Below are 20,590 nucleotides of genomic sequence, written 5' to 3'. Positions count from 1 at the left end.
CACTCTCCAGTTTGGTGTTTTTGATTGCAGGGCAGGTGTTGTATAGAGAGGAGCAGGGTTAGAGATTGCTTGCTAGCTGTGCCGCTCCATAGTATAATGTAGATAGAGGTTTATACCTTTTGGTGTATTATAAACCTTCTGTTGTATATAGTGTATAGTTACAGTTATAGATCCTGTTGTGGATATGGGTTGACCATGGATGGATTGGAAAGCAGGTATATATATATGTGCAGATCAGTTGTGTGCCTGCGATAATGTATTGCTATATATTGTCCAGGTTTATTATGTGACAGATTATATGATTGCCACTCTGGTAGGTAGTGTTGTTGTATGTATTGAGATAATCCTGACAGATCAATATAAGAAAGGTGATCATTTTGTGCATGCATCATGCCAAAATTTTCAGGATTTATTGATGATTGATAGGTAGTAGGGTTCTACGTGGTGGCTGGTGGTCTTATGCCTACCCGCACCATAGGACCGTCGCGGCAGCCCGCCGGAACGGGGCGGGGGTCGTGACAAAGCTTGGTATCAGAGCAAAGGTTAAGAAGAGTCCTGTCAGAGCAATAGGATGAGTCAGGATTAAGTATAGGATTATACTATGGAGCATAGGGTTTTTCTGTATATTATTTTATGAGTCATTTACAATTCTGTAAAATATATTTGGGGATGAGACTTAAGAGTTCTTTTCTGGCTTTACTTGAGACATAAAATTTTATATCATTCAGTTTAGAATCAAGATTTGTATTTTGATAGAAAGTCAATTAATAAATTTAGAGAATATTGATCAGAGTTGTGCAGCGAAAGTATAGTGGATCGAGTCAATTTAAATTGGTCAAAAATATTGATTGTGATGGAGACTAGATTTTTCAATAATGAAGACTTTTGTTAATAAGAGAAGGTGAATATTGTTGATTCTCAGATTAATCATGATATAACTATGTTATCTCCCTGATGGTTTTTGCTATTTTTGCTATGCTAAGAAAATAATTTATGTAAACTCATCATAAATTCTTGACTGCTAGGTAGCCGTAAGCAACATGGAGGATGAAAGAAAAATAAGGGTACCTTTTCCGGACCCTGACAGCCAATTAATTTCATAAACCACTCCACACTCCGTAGCAACCCAGGCAGACCTGGCAAGAGTGTACCAGTTAATGGCACAACTGCTTCAGCAATAGCAGCAGATGCAGTTGGCTGCCCAACCTGTACAGCTGATGGATTCCTATTATAGGAGATTCCGTAGGCTAAATCCACCGACATTTGATGGTGGATCCGATCCCATGATAGCTGAGATCTGGATCCGGAAAATGGAGAAGATGTATAAGTTACTCCAATTTTCCGAGGAGGTAAAAGTCAGACTAGCTATCTTTATGCTAAGGGGGAGTGCTGAGTCTTGGTGGACTGCTATGGAGACAGCATATGAGGTCAACGGAATGGCCTGGAGAGATTTTAAGAGGGTATTTTATGCTAAGTACTTTTCGGACTAAGTCAGGCAAAGAAAGCAGAATGAGTTTTTATCGTTGACTCAGTCCGAGCATATGACTGTCTTGGATTACGCCATTAGGTTCGATGAGCTGGGTCGATTTTGCCCCCAGTTCATGGAGGACGATATAAGTAGAGCCAACCGGTTCGAACAAGGGCTTAGATATGGGATCAGGTCCCAGACATCTTTACAGTTAATTACCAGCTATATGGATATTTTGGACAGAGCTTTGAAAGTGGAAGCTGAATTGAAAAGATCTAATAGAGAAAGGGCTGACCTGATGAGATCTAGATTAGCTAGAAGTTAGAGTGGCAGGCCATGGGATTTCAGGGGCATTCCAATTCAAAAGAAGCCCAGGTACCGCACTTACTCTAGCAGATCCTATAGTGGGCCCTATATGAGGAGAGCGGGGGCATGTTATAGTTGTGGACGGACTGAACACCTGGCACGTGATTGCCCATACAAGAGGAGGAATGAGCTCAGACCTCCTGTACCTGGTGACCAGAGGCCAAGAAGCAATGCTCGAGTTTTGCACTGACCCACCAAGATGCCAGTGCCAATGACCGGGTGGTGACAGGCATATTACCAGTCAGCTTGGTTGATGCCTTTATTTTGTTCGATTCTGGCTCTATGCATTCCTTTATTTCAGTTAGTTTTTCTAGATAATTACAATGCATACTTGAGAAACTAGAAGAACCATTGTATGTTCTTACACCCCTATAGAAAATAGTAATTGTTGACATTGGTGCAAGAATTGCATAATTCAAATAGGGGTAGGAGAGTTAGCGACAAATCTTATATAACTTGACATGCAAGACTTTGACATCATTTCGGAAATAGGCTGGATGTCTCAGTACCACACTCATATTAACTGCTACACCGAGCAGAAAAGCTTCTGGTAGTATTGCTGCTCTACTCACCTCTGAAAAAAGCTAATATTGAGGTAGATACATCGAGCAGAATATGAAGAGCAGATACCCTCACCTCTTTGAGTAATCAGGTAATTTACTCTTTTAAATTCGATGACGAATTTTATATAAGGGGGGAGGATGTAATAACCCCCAAAATTTTTTTTATATAAAAAAGGATAGAATAGTCCTTTAAAATTGATATAAGGGATAAAATTAGAAGGAATCAAAAGTTAATGGCATAATTGTAGATGCGTTGAAGTGGTAAGGGCAAAATAGGAATTTTGGAGTTTGATGTGACTTAATTAGGGGGTTTGTGCGGCTGTGGCGGTGGAATGAAATAGAGAAGAAGAGTGGTCTCAGGCGGAAGAAAGAAAACAGAAAAAAAGATAGAAGAAGAGAAGGAAAAAGAGAAAAGAAGAGAAGAAAAAAAAAGGGAGAAGAAGAGAAGGAAAAGAGAGAAGAAGAGAAGGAAAAAGAGAGAAGAAGAGAGGAAAAAGAGAGAAGAAGAGAAGGAGAAGAAGAAGAAAGAAGAAGGGAATTCGAGGTGGAAGGGAGTCCCGGTTGCGCAGCTAGCTGAAGAGAAAAGCATAGGTCTCCTTCCCCTCTACGCAAAGACCTCGATTTTTCGAAGAGAAAAAGATAAATATCCATCCCTATCTAGTCTTCTAATGAAATTAGGCTATACAAAGGGTGGATGTGGTCTAGAATGGTTGGATAAGGGTTGTAGAGGTGATTAAAAGAGGAAGAATCGGATTTCGACAAGTTTTTTCGGCACTGCGGAAAAACTGTGTCGAAGTCCCAACTTTGGTAAATTATTTCGGGGGTCAATCAGCCTCCGATGGTGATGAATGCTACTATTCTGGAAACCCCTATGAGTGTAAAATGTTAGGTAAAAATTTCATAAAATTTGGAGTTTGAAAAATGGATCAAAACTGGGATGAAGTAACCCACTGTCAGTCCGGATTACTATTCATCCGAGATGAAAAAAATGAGAAAATGGTGGGAGTCGCATCAAAATGCGCTGGAGTCGACTCGAGGTCAACTGGAGTCGACTCGGGGCAGATTGGGGTCGACTCATGCCTCAGAGAGGTCGACTCACGAGGTTGGGGGTCGACTCTCTCTGAGAATTCAGAAAATGAAGTTTTGCGGCTCCGTGGTCGGAGTCGACTTATGAAGTTGGGGTCGACTCACGCTTCAGTGAAATTTTTAGTGAAGGAGGATTTTGACTCTTTCTCGCACCTTGACCCTATAGCAGTGGCCTAAGGTGTGTGTGTGATGCTTTTGCATCATAATACATATAGGAAAAAGGTTAATTGATAGGAAAAAAGGAAAAAAGGAAAAAGAAAAGGATTTAGAAAAGGAGGGAGTTGAATCAATTAAAGTTTTCTATATTTATGATTGGCACGTACATTATGGCCCTTGATACAAGACTAAATGTATTGTAAATGCATGTATCAGTTGGGCAAGAAGCTAGGGAACAAGAGGAAGAAGTTTCCTACTGCCTACTGTAGATTTTTGGAGGCGTATCAGAGCTATGCCAGATTGACAGGTGAGTGGGAGTCATGTACTTTGTACCATGAGCATTCTTAGTTCATTTTCATGAATGTCGCCAAGTATGAATTGATTCCACTTGTGCATATTGATTGATATTGTAGTAGATTCCTCTATAATCTTGTTTCTCCATGCTTGATTATTTTGTACATGCATTTGAGGAAACATTGAGAGGAATTACAAGAGGTAGATGAGTAGTTAAATTGGTTCCAAATTGTGAAATGACTTCTTTTGTAAATTGATTTTATTTCCTCTATTTCAAAGACTTGTTGAGCCTTTTCAGTGGTATATTGAGTTGCATTGCACTCCCTTGACCCCTCACTCCTAACCCTGATGTTAGTTTATGATTGGGTCATGGTCGAGTGAGTGGTAGTCTTGATTATACTCCTTTTTAGTAGAGTATTGGGAGGGTGCATTATGGCATTTATGCATGGCTTGGCAGTATCTACAGGACACCTATAGTCGATGGAGTTAGACATCGGCCTGTGTGCGCATAGTAGTCTTCTAGGTGGGCGGAGCCCAGTCCCTTTCTAGGGGGGACACGGCCCTAGGCATAGGATCGGCCAGTTCTACACTTATATTCTGCTTGCCGCCGGGCATAGTAAAACTCCGCGAGGTGCAGTATGGCTTTCCGCGGAAGTAGAATTTCCGCGAGGTGCCGTTTAGTATACAGATGTGAGATGTTTCTATGGATTTCTCTTCTAGATACTGGCCAGCATTTATATTATTGATGTGGTGTCATATTCTATGCATACATATGACAGTAGGGAGTTGTTGTGGTTCGCTTGGGGCGTAAGACCCACCTTTTGACAGCTGTTTATCGATGTTTCAGCATATTGACACTCGATTTGTATGCTCCAGTATTATGATCTGTTGAGCATATTCATGAGTAGCATATATATTTACTTGATTATTCCATATGTACTTCAGATGAGTTGATATTGATTATGGTGATATTGATGATTCACTCCATATTCTTTATGTTGAGTTCATGTTCATCTTGTTATTGATCACCATTCATATGCTCTTGAGATTTCACCTCAAGCCATGATTATATCTTGTCTCATGTGCATAGTACTCTCTACTCCACTCACTGAGTATTCATATACTCACTCCCCAGTTTGGTGTTTTTGATTGCAGGGCAGGTGTTGTATAGAGAGGAGCAGGGTTAGAGATTGCCTAATAGCTGTGCCGCTCTATAGTATAATGTAGATAGAGGTTTATACCTTTTGGTGTATTATAAACCTTCTGTTGTATATAGTGTATAGTTACAGTTATAGATCCTGTTGTGGATATGGGTTGACTATGGATGGATTGGGAAGCTGGTATATATATATATATATATATATGCAGATCAGTGTGTGCCTGTGATAATGTATTGCTATATATTGTCCAGGTTTAGTATGTGACAGATTATGTGAATGCTGCTCTGACAGGTAATGTTGTTGTATGTATTGAGATAATCCTGATAGATCAATATAAGAAAGGTGATCATTTTGTGCATGCATCATGCCAAAATTTTCAGAATTTATTGATGATTGATAGGTAGTATGGTTCTACGTGGTGGCTGGTGGCCTTATGCCTACCCGCAACCTAGGACCGTCGCGGCAGCCCGCCGGAAAGGGGCGGGGGTCGTGATAGACACATATATCCATATCCACTTAGAACATCTCTTGACAGTAGAACATTTCGAAATTGGTCATGTTCAGTGAAATGTACTCCTATACTTCACCTGTGTGATATATCAGTGTCTCCACACTCCTTGATTAAGAGGACAACCAACATATATGGCACACAACGACCTAATCTTGATAATATTGTTGTCCTAGTAACAACACATCATTTGGTTACGAACTATTTCAAGGACTCGTAGATAAATCCTCTTTTATCATAAAGGAGTCCTAAGGACTTCATCTCATAACAAGAGTTCATTTGAAGATGTATATAAAATGATGAATAATGCCAAATAATATTTTATTAATTAATCAATTTATATACAAAGTCAATTATCAACTGGCTGACGATTGACTTTTAGGATACAATTTCTATCAACTCCCGCTTAGACTAAAGCCAATCGGTATAATATCGTATACCCATCTTCGACTTGTAGTCGTTGAACTCTTTAATGCCGAGGACTTTAGTAAATGGGTCAGCTAGATTTTCTTTTATATCAATCTTCTGAAGATCAATATCATCTCGTTCGACGATCTCTCGAATCAGGTGGTGGCGACGTAGAGCATATCACCACACTGATTATATGTTGCGGATATCATCATCAATTGAATTATGGACCTTAAAATAGTGTATAGTTTAAATAACATTATTACTCACATAATATGATTGAGAAGTTTTGTTCATGTGCAACAGGAAGCCAAAGATGTTAAAGGTATACCAGATTGGTGGAAACCTCATATGCGAGAAACTTTAGAAAGAGCAGAAGAATGCTTCAAGACAAATTATTATGGCACCAGAGATGTTACAGAAGCATTAATTCGCCTTCTCCGGTCATCAATTTTAGGAAGAATAGTAAATGTTTCTTCTAACCTTGGGCAACTTAGAGTAAGTAACCTAGCCCATTTTCTCGTAATATCTTACTGAATAGAAAGGGACATATTACCTATTCCTTAAAAAATTAAGCTTCTATTTTTTTCCTTTTTTTTGGTTTAATTTTTTTCCTTGTTTGACAAACCTGAGATTATACAAAAAGCAAGCTCCATCGTGGCCTGAGCGAGGGATGAAATCTTTACTCTTTTGATTGCCTAAAAATGTACGCTATATATTTTCTCTCTCATTCTTGGTTTCCAGGTTATCTCAATTGAAAAGCTTAAGCAAGATCTATCTGTTGCTGGAATTTGGATCCGGGGGCGACCGCTCTGGTGAGAAGGAGAAGCTCCGGCGAGAACTGGCGGACGGCGATCCGTCGGCGGGCAGCGTCCTCCGGGGGACCTGCAAAAATCCGGTGGCCGGGTTTCCGACGCCGGCCCTCCGATGCCTAAGTCAGAGGGGGGCTTAATTTTGGAGAAGGAGATGGACTGTATTTAGAAATCCCCTCGCCTTCCTTGAGAGGAAGGAGTTCCCCTTTTTATAGAGGGAGTGGCAGGGTTACCTGTGATGTGACTGGGCGAATTAATGGGTTACCGTGACGATTGGACGTGTGAAGTAATGAGTTGCCATGGATGGCCCGTTCCCATCATGGGAGGAGATGGCGCGTAGCCAGAGCTTGCTTGTGGCGTGCAGTGCGGTACATTCTTAGGAATGGTGAGGCGTTGACAGTCGTAGCAGGGTATGATCCCTGGTTGATATGTCGTGGCGTGGCCGGCAAGTAAAGCATGGTGCGGTGAGGCTGCTGCAGGGCATGGCTGCAGTACGTGGATGACGAGGTCGGCCTTCTGAGGTCAGCTCGGCCTTCTGTATGAGCTCGGTCTTCTGAGCTCGGCTCGGCCTGCATGAGCTCGGCCTTCTGTATGAGCTCGGTCTTCCGAGCTCGGCTCGGCCTGCACGAGCTCGGCAGCCTTCTGTGCTCGGCCTTCTGGTCTCGGCCTTCTGGTCTTGGCCTTCTGTGCTCGGCCTTCTGAGCTCGACCTTCTGAGCTCAGCAGCCTTTTGAGCTCGGCCTCTGGTCTCGGCCTTCTGTGCTCGGCCTTCTGAGTTCGACCTTCTGAGCTCGGCAGCCTTTTGAGCTCGGCCTTTTGAGCTCGGCAGCCTGCATGAGCTCGGCCTGGATGAGCTCGGCAGCCTTCTGAGCTCGGCAGCCTGCATAAGCTCGGCCTGGATGAGATCAACAGCCTCTGAGCTCGGCAGCCTGCATGAGCTCGGCAGCCTTCTATGCTTGGCCTTTTGAGCTTGGCCTTCTGTGCTCGGCCTTCTGAGCTCGGCAGCCTACATGAGCTCGGCCTTCTAAGCTCGGCAGCCTTCTGAGCTCGGCAGCCTGCATGAGCTCGGCTTGCATGAGCTCGGCCTTGCTGTCGGATTTGGGTGCTTTAATTGTATTTATGGGGTGGTCCATTTTTTTCCCCAACACTACCCCCCGACTTCCGAGTTCGAGCTGCTTTTTGGCTCGGGCGAAGGAAGTAGTCCAGTCGTCGATCATCCTGTAATATAGCCAAATATATATGGAGATGTGCGTGCCAAGTAGGATGTACCTCTCATGCAGTTGGAGTTAAGTGCTTCAGGTCGACTCAGCAGCATTCTTTGGCTTGTGGTCCTCAGCAGGGTGCCCCCCACTCAGATCGGGGCGTGTTGTCGTAGGAGGCGTCGAATGGCGTTGAAGGGCGTCGAACAGCGTTGACATGGCATCGAATATCGTCGAATATCGTCGAATGGCGTCGAATATCGTCAAATATCGTCGAAGGACGTTGAATATCGTCAAATATCGTCGAAGGACGTTGAATATCGTCGAATATCGTCGAACAGCGTCGAACGTCGTCGAGTGGCATCGAATGTCGTCGAATATCGTCGAATGGCATCGAATATCGTCAAATATCGTCGAAGGACGTTGAATATCGTCGAATATCGTCGAATGGCGTAGAATGTCGTCGAAAGACGTCGAATGTCGTCGAATTGGCGTCCCGAGCTTAGTCGGGGCATCATTGGAGACACATACAGGAGACGGACTTCGTCCGTTGGCGATCGTGCGCCTTTATTCGGAGCGGGGTGACGTTGGAGATAGAGATACCCGTAGGTCGTCTTTTGCATTCTCCGACCTGGAGATAGGTAAAATATTAAAATTATTTAAAACCAAAGTGGCGTCCTTTACCTTTTAGAGACATTTTGATAGCTCCCGAACTTTGAAGTCCCTCAAGACTTGGCTTAGCACCAGCTTTCTTTAGCTCGATTTTCTGTGGGAGGTGTTCTACGCTCGGGCTTCTAAGCTCGGGCTTCTGAGCTCGGCAGCCTTCTGAGCTCGGCCTTCTGTGCTCGACGGCCTTCTGTTCTCGGCAACCTTCTGAGCTCGGCGGCCTTCTGTTCTCGGCAACCTTCTTAGCTCAGCTCGACCTGCATGAGCTCGAACTGCATGAGCTCGGCCTGCATGAGCTCAGGCTTGCATGAGCTCGGTCTTCTGGACCATGAGAGGATTTAACTTCATAGTACTTTCTTGGGGTGGAATCTCTTGTGAATCTAGGCAGAGAAGCGCTCATCCTTTGGAAGGCATACAAAATAAGGTATCAGCCGAGCTTTCATTATATACTAAAATCCTTTTTAAAGCCTTGCAATGATGAAGGAAATAGCTACAGTGTCGTCATAAAGAGGGCTCAACACTCTTTTGGTCTTCATCGGAAAAGGAGATGACTTTCGTAGTGCACGAATGCTTTGAGGAAGCTCCTTCTTCCGAGCTCGATGCTTCAGGCACCTCTACTCGCCCGCCCTCTGATGATATTGTTGATGCCCGCGAGAGGTCAGTTGTCATTCCGCTCCTCATGCGGCACTGGGTTTTGTTCCTCGGGCTCTCTCCTGTAGGCATGATCACGGACAAAATAACTCAACCGACCTCGGCGGACAAGTGCCTCGATCTCATCACGGAGCTCATAGCAATCCTCCGTATCATGGCCGCAATCTCGGTGAAAGCGGCAGTACTTTTTCGAGTGCTTCCGCGATTCTGTCGGTCGCATTCTCAATGGAGGTCGGAGGTAGCCCTGACCCTCAATCTCCATGAGGATCTCTGCTCGGGTGGATGTGAGGGGAGTGTATGTCTGAAATTTTTGGAGGGGAGACCCCGAGCGAGCTAGGCTCTTGGGCCAAGGGGGCTCTTTCTCATGCCAGGGGAATCTGCTACTTGATTGGGAGTGCTCCTCTTGGTGCATCTTCTGCATCTTGGCAGGTTGTTCGGCTGCCTCCTGCCGAGAGGCCATGGCTTCCTCAGCCTTGGCGTACTTGCAAGCTCGGGCCAACATTTCAAGATAGTCGGTGGGGAAGCTCTTCTCGATGGAGAAGAGAAATTCGTAGGACCGAGCTTCAGTCTTCAATGCCGACATAGCGATTGACTGGTCAAGATCGCGGACCTCCCATGTGGCTGAGGTAAAGCGACTGATGTAGTCTTTTAAAGATTCTCCCTCCTTTTGCTTGATGGCGAAGAGGAAGTCCGAGGTCCGGCGTTGATGCCGGCTAGCGGCAAAATGGGTGGCGAGTTGCCTGCCCAGCTGTTCAAAGGAGAGAATCGAGCTGGGCTTTAGTCCGGAGAACCAAAGACGAGCTGTTCAAATATTTCGATAATTAAAATTGAGTTGAGGGGCATCATATTCCTACGAGTTATCCCACCTAATTTTTGACAACGCTCGCAAGCTTTGCAAAAGTTATGAGAATCTTTGAACAAAGTGGGCCAATAGAAACCGCACTGTAAAATTTTTGCAGCCGTTTTCTTAGTAGAGAAATGACCACCGCAAGCTTCAAAATGGCAAAAGGAAATGACACTAATAAATTCGTCATTAGGTACACATCTCCTAATAATTTGGTCTGGGCAGTATTTGAAAAGATAAGGATCATCCCAGAAGAAATTTTTTATTTCGGTCAGAAATTTTCTTTTGTCCTGTTTATTCCAATGAATCGGGAGTTCACCCGTGACAAGAAAATTTGCAATGTCTGCAAACCAGGGTGACGACGTGATCTCAAAGAGTTGCTCATCAGGGAAAGTGTCTCTTATGGGTCAATTGTCTATGGAATCTGGAAGAGTGAGACGGGACAAGTGATCAGCTACTACATTCTCTACCCCCTTTTTATCTCTTATTTCTAGAAAAAATTCTTGGAGCAGAAAGATCCACCTAAGCAAACGCGCCTTAGCATCCTTTTTTGAAAGAAGGTACTTAAGGGCAGCGTGGTCAGTGTAAATAATGATTTTGGATCCAATCAAGTAAGACCTAAATTTGTCTAGTGCAAATACTACGGCGAGTAATTCCTTTTCTGTAGTGGTGTAATTCTTTTGTGCACTATTTAAAGTCTTACTTGCATAGTAGATAACATAAGGCTTCCTTTCTTTTCTTTGCCCTAGAACTACCCCAACTGCATATTCACTAGCATCACACATGATTTCAAAAGGAAGCGACCAGTCAGGTGGTTGCATGATGGGAGCAGAGGTCAGCAAGCTTTTAAGTTTATCAAAAGCTTTTTGACATTCTTCAGACCACGCAAATTGGGTTTCCTTTTGAAGGAGATTACATAAGGGTTTAGATATTGAGCTAAAATCTTTAATGAATCTCCTATAAAATCCTGCATGACCCAAAAATGAGCGTATATCTTTGATAGTTTTTGGGTTGGGTAAGTTAGCAATTAAGTCAATTTTAGCCTTGTCTACTTCAATTCCTTCAGATGAAATGACGTGCCCGAGAACAATTTCCCTAGTTACCATGAAATGGCACTTTTCCCAGTTTAAGATTAGATTCTTCTCCTCACACCGAATTAAAACTAGCCTTAAATGGTCCACACAGTTTTCAAAAGAGGAGCCGAAAATCGAAAAATCATCCATGAAGATTTCCAAAAAGCGCTCAACCATGTCAGAGAAAATACTGAGCATGCATCTTTGGAAGGTTGCAGGAGCATTACATAACCCAAATGGCATTCTCTTATAAGCAAATATGCCAAAAGGACATGTAAAAGTGGTCTTTTCCTGATCTTCAAGATCAATTGCAATTTGGTTATAATTGGAATAGCCATCTAGGAAGCAATAATATTTATGACTTGCCAACCTTTCTAAGATTTGATCAATAAAAGGTAGAGGAAAGTGATCCTTCCTAGTGACAGAATTAAGTTTCCTATAGTCAATGCATACACGCCAACTAGTGGGGACCCTAGTTGGAACTAATTCATTGTTGGCATTTTTGACTACAGTAACACCAGATTTTTTCGGGACCACTTGGGTTGGACTTACCCATTTACTATCTGAAATTGGGTAAATCATTCCCGCATCCAGAAGTTTCAGAACTTCTGCCCTAACCACATCCTTCATGTTTGGGTTCAATCGATTTTGAGGTTGACAAGAAGGTTTGGCATCAGCTTCTAGGTGGATTCTATGAGTGCAAATTGAGGGACTAATTCCCTTGATATCAGCAATTGTCCACCCTATTGCTCCCTTATGCTCTTTGAGAATTTCTAACAATTTTAATTCATGACTTTGTTCGAGTTGGGATGATATGATCACAGGAAAAGTCTCTTCTTGACCAAGGTATGCGTACTTGAGCTCAGATGGCAAAGGTTTTAGCTCAAGTTTAGGTGCTATTTCGTGGGAACCAACCTGGAAGGCGGTCCCCAACATCAAAATACCGAAGGACTGCCTCTCCCTTCTGTCTTGGCTACCATGCTCTTGCGCTAGAGCAATGCGAACAGCTTCTTCTCAAGCAGGGGATTCAATAAGAGTGGATACTCCGTCTTAGGGCTAGGAGTTAAAGCGCGGCGTAACGGGGGATACTAGATGGTAGAGGACTATTATTGCGTGGGGGCAATTCTTTAAAACGAGATTTCCACCTATCTGTATCCAACAAAGGAGCTGAATCTAATATAGCACTGATTTCTCTAAAGTTTTGGTTTATCTCTGTATTTCCAAAGTGAGTTAGGCATGTTTCTAACGGATCAGAAGAAAGAGATGGGACAAGAGCATCTTCTACAATGGTGTTGATCAGATTAACTCCATGAATTTCATCATTTTCGTTGTCATTATCGGGTTGTTTGCAAATGTTAAATATATTAAAATCTATAGTCATACTTCCGAATGACATTTTCATTATTCCATTTCGACAGTTGATGCATTGGAAGTAGCTAGAATGGGCGGCCTAAGATGACAGGTATTGGAGTGGTACAGTTCATGACAGGCTGGGTATCTAATACTATGAAGTCGACTGAAAAATAGAATTTATCAATTTGGACAAGTACATCCTCGACTACTCCTCTTGGTATCTTTATAGATCGATCGGCAAGTTGGAGAGTAACCTTGGTGGGTTTTAGTTCACCAAGTCCTAATTGTTCATAAACTGAATAGGGCAGTAAGTTAACACTTGCACCTAAATCAAGAAGGGCTCGTTGTATCCTGAAGTTTCCTATGATACAAGATATGGTAGGACAACCAGGATCTTTATACTTAGGTGGGGTGTTGTGTTTGAGAATAGCACTCACCTGTTCAGTTAGAAAAGCTTTCTTTTGTACGTAAAGCTTTCGCTTTATGGTACAAAGATCTTTTAAAAATTTGGCATAAGATGGGATCTGCTTAATGGCATCTAATAAAGGAATGTTAATCTTTACTTGTTTAAAGATATCCAGAATTTCTTGGTCAGGTATTCCCTTTTTAGCTGCAAGCAAGAGCTGAGGGAATGGAGCAACTATCTTGTGATGGGGTATTGGATCATCTTGTTCATTATCATCTTCATCTTTCTTTTCAATAGATTTTCATGTTTGTCATCTTTTGTCGGAATTTCTTTGTTAATTATTTTTCCGCTACGAAGGGTTGTGACAAACTTAACTTGTTCAAATTTTGGTTGGGATGAACTTGCTTCATTGACCCCATGTTGACCCTTTGGGTTAGATTGAGGTTGGGCTGGAAATGTCCCTTTTTTCCTAACATTGAGTTGAGCCTCAATTCTACCTACAGAATTTTTAAGTTCTTGGAGTGATTGCATTGTATTCTGATTTATTTGAGTCTGCCCTTGCATGAAAGTTTGCAAAGTATCTTCAAAGGATTTCCTATGTGGTGGCACATAAGGAGTAGGAACAGAATTTCCTTGAGATTCATTGGCAGTGGGTCCATGTCTCCAACTAAAGTTACAATGGTTTTGCCAATTAGGATTATATATTTCTGGAAATGGTCTTTTATAAGTATTGGTGAAATTTGCTTGATCATGCAACACTTCTTGAAAAGCAGGGATTGTAGGACAATCCTTGGTCATATGTGCATTACTCTCGCAAATTCCACATATACTTTCAACAATAGTTTGTGCTTTTCCTATATTGGCCTTGCTTAATTCCATGGCTTCAATCTTCCTAGTCAGATTAGCAATTTTTACATTAACATCATTATCATCTTTAATAAAATATATGCCTCCTTTTGCATTAGGTGCTATTTTAGATTTTTCATTTTTATCTGTTGTATCCCAAGCTTGTGCATTTTCTGCTAAAAGATCAAAATAATCTCAGGGTTCATTTGGTTCCTTACTCATGAATTCACCGTTACACATCATTTCTACAAATTGTCTCATATTGGAGGACAAACTATCATAAAAGAAACTAATGACCCTCCAAATTTCATATCCATGATGTGGGCAAGCAAGTAGAAGGTCCTTAAATCTTTCCCAATACTGAAAAAATGTTTCTCCATCTTTTTGTGCGAAGTTCATGATATTTCTTCTAAGTGTGTTTGTTTTATGTGTTGGGAAGAATTTCTTTAAAAATTCTCTTGTCATTTCTTGCCAGGTAGCTATGGTCCTAGGCCTTAAGGAGTGTAACCATGACTTAGCTTTTTCCTTTAAAGAAAAAGGAAATAACTTAAGTTTAACTACCTCTTCAGTGACATCATTGAAATGAAGTGTTGAACACACTTCATCAAATTCTTTCAGATGCAAATAGGGACTTTCAGAATCAAGTTCGTGAAACTTTAGGAGTAATTGGATTATTCCTGGTTTCATGTCAAAAGCTCCCGCAGCAGTAGGAATAATCATACAGGATGGGGTACTGGTCCTAGTGGGTTGTAGATAATCACGAAGCGTTCTAATAGGTAAGTCATCTTGAAATTCATTATCTTCCTGATTACTACCATTATCTTCCATTTGATTATTTGAATTTTGAATAATTAAATTTTTATCTCTTGATTCAACTCGAAATAATCTATTCGTTTTATCTCTCTCCCACAACAGCATAAACTATATATATATATATATTGAATTTTTTTAAAAAAAACAAACACCCTAATACAGTAAAACAAAAATTTAATTTTATATATATATATATTGAATTTTTTAAAAAAAACAAACACCCTAATACAGTAAAACAAAAATTTAATTAAAATTAAACATGCATTAAAACATCACCCAACAATTTCTAAGGTTTTCTAAAAATTCTAGACAGCTCCTAACTGGTTTGAAGAGGACACCTAAGCCTCCAATCCGGTCTAGTAACCTTAGTCGACCAGGTAAGCTCCCAGGTAAGTGGAGGGGTCACGATGCGTGTAGCAAAGGTCCCACTTAAAACCCACTTTACTCGAACAGAAACTATCTCCCTTCAATCACTTAGAGGGACAAAGCTTGCCTAGACATCGACCCGGGCCATAGAGCGAAATTGGTGCAACTTTCAGTGGTCTTCGTCCTATTGAGCTCGAATATCCTTAGGGGCCAACGTCTAGTTGATTTTAATTAGGCTTAGGATATTTATGCACTGGGATGATTTTTTGGCTAAGGACGAGTGATGAAATCCTGACCTTATCTTTTTAATGGGTTCAACCCTTAGATTATTTTATGCAAATGATTTATACTATATGCAACAATCAAGAAGATTTTTAACATTTTACGTCATAACATTAAATTGCATTTGAATAGTTGATCAAACAAACTAGCTAATTTTTTTTTATTTTTTATTATTTTAATTAATAATTTTTTTTTAATTTTTTTAAACAAGAGTAAAATTCTAATCTAGGAAAAATAGAACCAATATGAACAAAACAGAAAAATTAATTTAAATACTCACGGCCGGAGTTCGTTCACCCCGGGAATCCAAAAATGTGATCTTGATCTTTCTCGTTACTGGTCCTGCTTTGTGTCGCCCTTGAATCTGAAAAGATTTGAAATTTCAGCCATGTTAAAGATAAAGAAAAATTGAAGAACTAGAAATTAAAAATTGAAATTTGCAGCCTTGTTCTCGTTCGCACATTGCAAATTCCCGGCAACGGTGCCAAAAACTTGCTATGGTTTTAATCTTGTTTTTTCTAAAAAGAGAAATTAAATGTAGAATACCCCAAGTATAGGGTGTAGCAAAGTAATATTCTCGGTGAGTCCGAGGTCGAATCCACAGGGATTTGGCAGTGAACAAAAACTAAAGGCTGAATAATATTCGGATTGATAAAAATATAACTGAGGCATCAGGATTCAGCCTAGCACTTCATCATACTTTTCTTAAAATCACCTATTAATCATAATAAAATAGATTTAGTTTTATGGGCAACATTACAGTAATTCTATTTTAAACTACAGGGATTTCTAAGCATCTGTTATACCCGGGGGAAATAACAAATCAAAGAAAATATATAAGTTTGAAATAATTTCTATCAATCTACTGCACCATAAATCAAATCAAATATATTAAAATCCTATTGACGATTAAAGGAAATACATGAAGAAAATGCTAGGCTTTTCCTTAGCCTTAGCTAAAAGAGGTTTAGCTACTCATATGAGATGGAAGCATTTTTATAAAAAGGATTAGCAAAGAATAACAAAAATAAAACATAAATCCTTTTTTTTTTCTTCCTATTCAAGAAAACAGAGTACTCTGTTTTCTTTTCCCGAATGGCTCCTTCACAGGGAACTTCTCTCTCTTCCCGAATGGTTTTGAATGGAAATCCTCTACCGAATGGATGATAAATCTTGGCTCCTTCCTTCGTCGCCTCTCCCCCTTGTTCCGTCTCCCCTCCTTCCTCCCCAGGATGTAGTCAGTTCCCAAAAAGGAATGAAAGGCCTCTCCTCCTCACCAGATGGCTTCCTCCTCTTCCGTCGGCTGTGGTTAAATGAATGGAATCCTCTTCCCGCCTCTACCTGGATCCCCCTCCAACCTTGCTCGCTTGGTTCCTTCTTATAGCATGTTGAAGAAGCTGGAACGCTGCTAGGATAAACCGAACGGATGGGGAGCTTCGAATGCGGACGATTTGGTAGCTGTTGGGTGTGGATGAGACACGAATTAAGACTCTTCGGCTGGGAACGTTGCAGAATTTTTAGAAGCTGCAGACATTGATGTTGGATTTGAATGCAAGACCCACGGATGAGACGTGGCTTGGAGATGATCCGGTTGCTTGAAACACGGGATGAATGAAGTCGAATCGCTTGGGACTCTTCTGCTGGAACGCGTGGATGAGCTGGGAAGAAACAGGGGAGACGGAAGGACGCTGATGAGATGCCACGATGCTTGGGAGATCCACAGTCGGATGGGAAGATGAGATTGGAGCGTTGTCTGTTCGTTGGAAGCCACGGACGATGGAATGAAGGAAACGTAGATGACCGTCGGGGTGTTGAGAAGACTCCGTGGCTGGAATTTACTCAGGATGAGACGCAGCTTGGGGATGACGAACGTTGGGAAGCTCCTCACGGACGGTTGGATTTGTGGATGGCTTTTGGAAAGTTTTGCTTTGAGTCAAAGAGCTTGGGGAGTTGAGATGCCTGCTCGGAAATGCTTGAAAACGTTGGGAAATCACTTGCTTCAGCCCGTTGACGTGAATGCATGGGATGACCTTTTCCCATAATGCCCCTACTTTCTTTTATAGAAAGGCCCCTTTCTGGACAAATTCTTTTTTTTACCTTGGCCATGAAGTGCCATGGGATGACCTTTTCCTATTCTGCTCTTGCTTGACGGGGAAACAGTATTGTCAAGCATTATCTCAGTTATTTAATCAGTTTCATGGCCCTTCTTTTAGGGTAATTATTTTTCTGTGCTCCCATTGAAGAATTATATTAAATTAAAAAGATTTCTTGTCTATTTTTGTTAGATTCATGCATCTTCGTTGAAATAGGGTACTTAATAGCTATCTATTTTTATATCATTTTTTAAGTATTTTATATTTATTAAAAAAATTATTATTAAAAAAAAAGGCCTCATTTATTGGATTCGCCTTAGGCCCCCAAATGTATTGGGCCGCCCCTGATGGAAATTTTAGGTTCGGAACTGTTGAGTCGCCTCATCACGGACACCGGGGAATTTGTTGAGCTTGAGCTGCTGGGCATTGGGCTGAAACCCAGCGTTATTGGGTCTCTTGAAATACTTGCACTCAAACATAAATAAAACATTAATTAATTAATTTTATTTATAAAGATTAGCTATAATACTAATTAAGATAGTATGAAAATTTCACTTTTGTGCTCTCATCAGTTGAACTGCTCTGGTTGGACTTGGGGGACTGGATCCGCCGGAGACCTTGGTGGTGAGTTCTAGACTGAGTGTCCAAGACTTGGTACGCGATGCCGGGAGGCATTAGAGGCTCCTTTACTCCTTAACTTCATGGTCACAACTCGGGCCCTTCCTCTAGCGCCAACTGTTGCTGGAATTTGGACCCGGGGGCGACCGGTCCGCTGAGAAGGAGGAGCTCCGGCGAGAACTGGCGGGCGGCGATCCGTCGGCGGGCGGCGTCCTTCGGGGGACCTGCAAAAAGCCGGTGGCCGGGATTTCCGGTGCCGGCCCTCCAATGCCTAAGTCAGAGGGGGGCTTAATTTTGGAGAAGGAGATGGACTGTATTTTGAAGTTCCCCCGCCTCCCTTGAGAGGAAAGAGTTTTTCTTTTTATAGGGGGAGTGGCAGGGTTACCTATGATTTGACTGGGCGAATTAATGGGTTACCGTCATGATTGGACGTGGGCGTGTGAAGTAATGAGTTGCCGTGGATGGCCCGTTCCCATCATGGGAGGAGATGGCGCGTAGCCAAAGCTTGCTTGTGGCACGCATTGCGGTACATTCTTGGGAATGGTGAGGCGTTGACAGTCGTAGCAGGATATGATCCCTGGTTGATATGTCGTGGCATGGCCGGCAAGTAAAGCATGGTGCGGTGAGGCTGCTGCAGGGCATGGCTGCAGCACGTGGACGACGAGGTCGGCCTTCTGAGGTCAGCTCGGCCTTCTATGCTTGGCCTTCTATGCTCGGCAGCATTCTGAGCTCGGCCTGCATGAGCTCGACTCGGCCTGCATAAGCTCGGTCTTCTGAGCTCGGCTCGGCCTGCATGAGCTCGGTCTTCTGAGCTCGGCAGCCTTCTGTGCTCGACCTTCTGGTCTCGGCCTTCTGAGCTCGGCAGCCTTTTGAGCTCGGCCTTCTGGTCTCGGCCTTCTGAGCTCGACCTTCTGAGCTTGGCAGCCTTTTGAGCTCGGCAGCCTTCTGAGTTCGGCAGCCTGCATGAGCTCGGCCTGGATGAGTTCGGCAGCCTTCTGAGCTCGACAGCATGCATGAGCTCGGCCTAGATGAGATCGACAGCCTCTGAGCTCGGCAGCCTGCATGAGCTCGGCAGCCTTCTGAGCTCGGCAGCCTGCATGAGCTCGGCCTGGATGAGCTCGGCAGCCTCTGAGCTCGGCAGCCTGCATGAGCTTGGCAGCCTTCTGTGCTCGGCCTTCTGAGCTTGGCCTTCTGTGCTCGGCCTTCTGAGCTCGGCAGCCTGCATGTGCTCGGCCTTCTGAGCTCGGCAGCCTGCATGAGCTCGGCCTGGATGAGCTCGGCAGCCTCTGAGCTCGGCAGCCTGCATGAGCTTGCAGCCTTCTGTGCTCGGCCTTCTGAGCTTGGCCTTTTGTGCTCGGCCTTCTGAGCTCGGCAGCCTGCATGAGCTCGGCCTGGATGAGCTCGGCAGCCTTCGGAGCTCGGCAGCCTGCATGAGCTCGGTCTGCATAAGCTCGACCTTGCTGTCGGATTTGGGTGCTTTAATTGTATTTGTGGGGTGGTCCATTTTTCCCCCCAACACTATCAAATGTTGATGGCCTAACAGAAGAGAGATTGGTCGAGCTGTTGAATTTGTTTATCAAAGATTTCAAGGAGGGATTGGTGGATGCCCATGGTTGGCCAACCGTTTCTTCAGCATATAAACCATCCAAAGTACTTATCAATGCCTACACCAGGATTCTTGCAAAGAAGTATCCCGCCTTGTGCATAAATTGTGTGAATCCTGGTTTTGTCAAAACTGACTTGAACTGGAATACCGGGATCCTAAGTACCAAAGAAGGTGCTGAAGGACCTGCCATGTTAGCCTTGCAAACTGGTGCCGGTCCTTCGGGCCTTTTCTTTGATCAAACCGAAGTGTCAACTTTTTGAATGAGATTAATAATACTTTGTGGAGGAAAAGTAGGACCGTTCACAATTTCATTCTCGTGTATAAGAACATCATCCTGCTTGACATTGCATGAGCTCTCCCCACCAAGCTCCATAAGTTGACATGAAGAGATCCAATAACATGTACTAGATAATGTTTTTTCCTTTTACTCTTGTGTATCTCTAGAACATGAGATGTTTGTGTTATTATCTCAACGCTATCACTAACTGGGCCAGGTTGCGTTAATGCTGATCACTACATTGTTTAGTCTGAAGGCAAGCGGACCTACAAGGAAAGGTTTCCCATCTCCTCTAATCATACTTGAATCAGATCAAATATGCTGCAATATGTGCCAGGCTATCACTAAACCAGAATATGGTTGCATCATATTGCAACAGAACCAATCTTAACATTAACATCATCTGGACCAACCTCATCACTCTCGCTCCTCTTGTGTGAAGGATCTTTGTTGTGTTTGACATGCTGTTACAACTTGTTACAACTACACGGTAAGAACGAAAACTACATGGGCCTCTTAACACTACAGGGAAAAGAGGGTTTACCGACTGTGATCTGCTGACGCTAAGAAGAAGCTTATTAGCGACACTATATGGGGCCGCTTATTTGCGTCACTAAATGCCGATGCTTATAAGTGTCAAACATCGACAGTTAGCGATCCTTTTGAAAAGCATCGGC

The 20,590-nt window shown here is 42.8% G+C and overlaps 1 protein-coding gene and 1 non-coding gene across 2 annotated transcripts; both read left to right on the top strand.

Moving 5' to 3' along the window:
• Positions 1–1,187: 1,187 nt before the first annotated feature.
• LOC120107955 ((+)-neomenthol dehydrogenase-like) lies at positions 1,188–19,896 on the top strand. Its single transcript, XM_039121485.1, has 4 exons — positions 1,188–1,460; positions 6,316–6,507; positions 6,754–6,824; positions 19,536–19,896. Exons 1-4 carry the CDS (start codon positions 1,188–1,190, stop codon positions 19,894–19,896), a joined length of 897 nt encoding a protein of 298 aa, XP_038977413.1.
• Positions 14,169–14,275, top strand: LOC120107958. The gene has a single exon (XR_005509536.1). It is a non-coding gene; the product is annotated as a small nucleolar RNA R71 (small nucleolar RNA).
• Positions 19,897–20,590: the final 694 nt, after the last annotated feature.

The sequence above is a fragment of the Phoenix dactylifera genome, unplaced genomic scaffold, assembly GCF_009389715.1.
Source record: "Phoenix dactylifera cultivar Barhee BC4 unplaced genomic scaffold, palm_55x_up_171113_PBpolish2nd_filt_p 001092F, whole genome shotgun sequence".
In the NCBI taxonomy this organism is placed as follows: domain Eukaryota; kingdom Viridiplantae; phylum Streptophyta; class Magnoliopsida; order Arecales; family Arecaceae; genus Phoenix; species Phoenix dactylifera.
This window is presented reverse-complemented; position numbering and strand designations above follow the sequence as displayed.

Excerpts from the sequence above, each read along its gene's own strand:
- LOC120107955 (XM_039121485.1), top strand. The coding sequence starts at position 1,188 with ATGCAGTTGGCTGCCCAACCTGTACAGCTGATGGATTCCTATTATAGG. Across the intron at positions 6,508-6,753 it reads CTAACCTTGGGCAACTTAGA|GTTATCTCAATTGAAAAGCT; the intron begins GTAAGTAACCTA and ends CTTGGTTTCCAG. Across the intron at positions 6,825-19,535 it reads ATCCGGGGGCGACCGCTCTG|TTTCCCCCCAACACTATCAA; the intron begins GTGAGAAGGAGA and ends GGGTGGTCCATT.